Here is a 2827-nt window from a genome sequence, read left to right as displayed (position 1 = left end):
AAACACTTTTTCGAGAAATAAATCGGCCCCGAAGAGTAAGCTAAGTAAGGAACTACACAGCGTTTTATGCAAGAAGAGTGTGTGTATTTTCCGGGCCCTCCCTTGTTAACATTTTACAAGTATTGGGAGGGTGGGGGGGTGATCGCTGCATTTGTTCCTGGATTCTTGTTGTGTTCCGAATGCTACACTGATGGACTGGGGTGTCCAAGCTTTGGACATAATTAAAGAAGAAAGATATTTCCAAAATAACAAATATTTAATATCATAAACGTGATTATATATATTATCATAACAATAAGAACATAACTTGACTAAGAGTATACAACATTTGTAAACAATAAGTAAACAATAAGAGTTCTAATCACATTTCCATCTTTGCAACATTATTGAATTTATGAGCCCTCGCAGCTAAGTCAGTTCAGAAAAAAGACTAACCACTCGGGAACGCTGCCCCAGTGTATCAAACAAAACAGAAGGGTGCAAGGAAAGCCTAAACACATACAAAACAACTCCCAGCAAATCCCTTCATCGGCTTCCAAACACAGATTACTAAAAATGAGGCAATAAAAGCCGAATCACTAAATAAATTAATACCTCAGCAGAACTCTTGCCGCAACGCTCCCAACACACGCGCTTCAGCAAGGCAGTCCCTCGCCCTCAACGGCCGGTACGATAATCCAAAAAGAATTTTGATTGCACAGTCTAAACGGAATTCCATCCAACTTCCTTGTTGACCGCTGGCAAACGAAAGACAAGCTTTCAGCTCCGCATAATTATGGGGACCCTTCTTTTCCCTAAACAACTGGGGGAACGGTAAATCACATGGTACATGGGAGTGATGAGATTACTTAAACAAGGAAGTAACAGCACGGATGCCTGGCGGGGGTTGGGGGAGGGGAGGATACCGGACGGAACGTGCAATTTGCGAGCCATCAGGTTGAACATAGCTCTCTTCATTAGCAGTTTGTACTTTTTGTAATGCTTATTAATGCTCAGTAACATTCCTTATAAACATATCTCATAAGGAAAACAATCAGGAGACACAGTGACTGGCACATGGTTAATTACACGGTAGCTAATGAAGGGGTATAGGGATCTTTGGGACAAAAGCTTCCAGCAACGCATCATACATGATGCTTCCTTTCAGCCAAACTGACAAAATATGAAATACTGAAATGTAGTCTACATGTTCACAGCAAATTGGGATAGCACTGAAGGAAGTTTGTATTAGGTCGGTTTCTGGCATTCTCTGCAGTCCTTCTACATGTAACAAGATTTTTTTGTTAATTATGTCAAGGAAACTTTGAACTGAATAACAAACATTACAGTTTAAAGCTGAAAGTTGTAAGCATTTAACCCCAAAGAAATAAAAGTTATTGTGTCATAAATGATTACCCTTAGAACACATTAAATAGTAAAATGTTCAATTATACAGGCTGAGTTTTCTCTTATGCAATGTTGCCCCGACTTATCCTTTGACGTTCCCGTATGGACCTGCACAAGCAGAATGAGACAATGCTGAGCACCAATTTGAACACGGCCAATCCAACTGCTATTCCAATTATCGTGACTTTGGTATCGATAACCATTCCCACCACTGTGTTGAAGCAGCCTGTTTTCCAGTAGGAATTTTCATCTGATGGGCTTTTGGTGCAGTTTGAATATTTGGGTTGAAATTTCGATACATCACCTTCCAAAATGCAACATGCCTCGGGGATTACCTTCTTATTTCCCTCAGTCCATTTCTTCGATTCCTTGAAGTCTTCATAGCTGTTCACACCGCAACATTTCGAATGTGCCATTGTGTAGTCCCACATGAGAGTTATAGCATCCTTCTCTTCTGCAGCATAATATTCTTTTATGGATGATTTCAATAATGTTCGAGTATTTTCCTCGGCCTGTTTTGTGTATAATCCAGCTAAACTTCCAGCAGTGATTTCCAGGATCAGTATTAGTATAAGAATTACTCCATAAGTAGCCAAAAAGCATTTGGACTCACGCAATGCTCCACAACAGCCTAGGAAACTTATGATGAAGGTCAATACCCCGACTACGATGAGTAGGTAGCCAGCTTGTCGGAAGACAGCTGGTTGTACGATTTGCTGAAGCTCAGCTTCAAAGTTTTCACCAGATGTACGCCGAATAAAATTGACGAACGAATTTGCGTCCACAACGTTCCATGTTCCACAGACAATAGCGACGAATCCAGCCAAAAAGGACAGGAAAGTCAGCACCCAGAAGACGTACTTAGATAGACAAAATGTGGCACTCATTTCTTTATATTTTCGTCTCTCGTATAATCTGTTGATATCCTTCGTGGAAGTGGCAGGTGTCGATCCACTTCTGACACTGGCTCTCACGTGTTGCTGAGTAGACGCAGGGAATCACTTATTTACACACTCTGCAAATAACTACTAAAACACTGAATATTGTCAGATCGCTGATCCTTGGATAGTCCTTCCTTTATGTGCTTCTATCAAAGAATAATGAACATACTTCCGATTGATCCACATTATGTAACTTAGGCGCGGACCGGATATTAATCACCAACTTCAACTGTTCCGATACTGTTCAGTACCAATCGTCTTCCAAGGAAACCTGATTACTGAGCCATCGCGTAGCAGTGGATGGTTACCAGACTGGAATATTTTCGACTTGATCAAAAGCGTCACTATCTCTAACAGGATGCAGAAGACTAATCATGATCGGAAGGTTATCTGAGTTCAGGTTGGCAGTGAAAATGACTTCTGTCGGTCGCAGTTTCTGAAAGCATCATCTCTCCCGCTATTATGTAATGCGCAGGTCAATGTGGAGTCGGGGTTACAGG

At 41.2% G+C, this 2827-nt stretch overlaps 1 protein-coding gene across 1 annotated transcript; it reads right to left on the bottom strand.

Annotated features, from left to right (window-relative positions):
- Positions 1-289: 289 nt before the first annotated feature.
- On the bottom strand, positions 290-2459 carry LOC111867227 (tetraspanin-1). The gene has a single exon (XM_023856878.2). It carries the CDS (start codon positions 2271-2273, stop codon positions 1449-1451), a length of 825 nt encoding a protein of 274 aa, XP_023712646.1. The 5' UTR covers positions 2274-2459; the 3' UTR covers positions 290-1448.
- Positions 2460-2827: the final 368 nt, after the last annotated feature.

The sequence above is a fragment of the Cryptotermes secundus genome, unplaced genomic scaffold (genome assembly GCF_002891405.2).
Source record: "Cryptotermes secundus unplaced genomic scaffold, Csec_1.0 scaffold930, whole genome shotgun sequence".
Classification (NCBI taxonomy): domain Eukaryota; kingdom Metazoa; phylum Arthropoda; class Insecta; order Blattodea; family Kalotermitidae; genus Cryptotermes; species Cryptotermes secundus.
The sequence above is the reverse complement of the archived record's forward strand: the minus strand, read 5'-3'. Positions and strand labels throughout refer to the sequence as shown.

Bases quoted from the DNA above. Each gene is read 5' to 3' on its own strand.
- LOC111867227 (XM_023856878.2), bottom strand. From the start codon at position 2,273: ATGAGTGCCACATTTTGTCTATCTAAGTACGTCTTCTGGGTGCTGACT.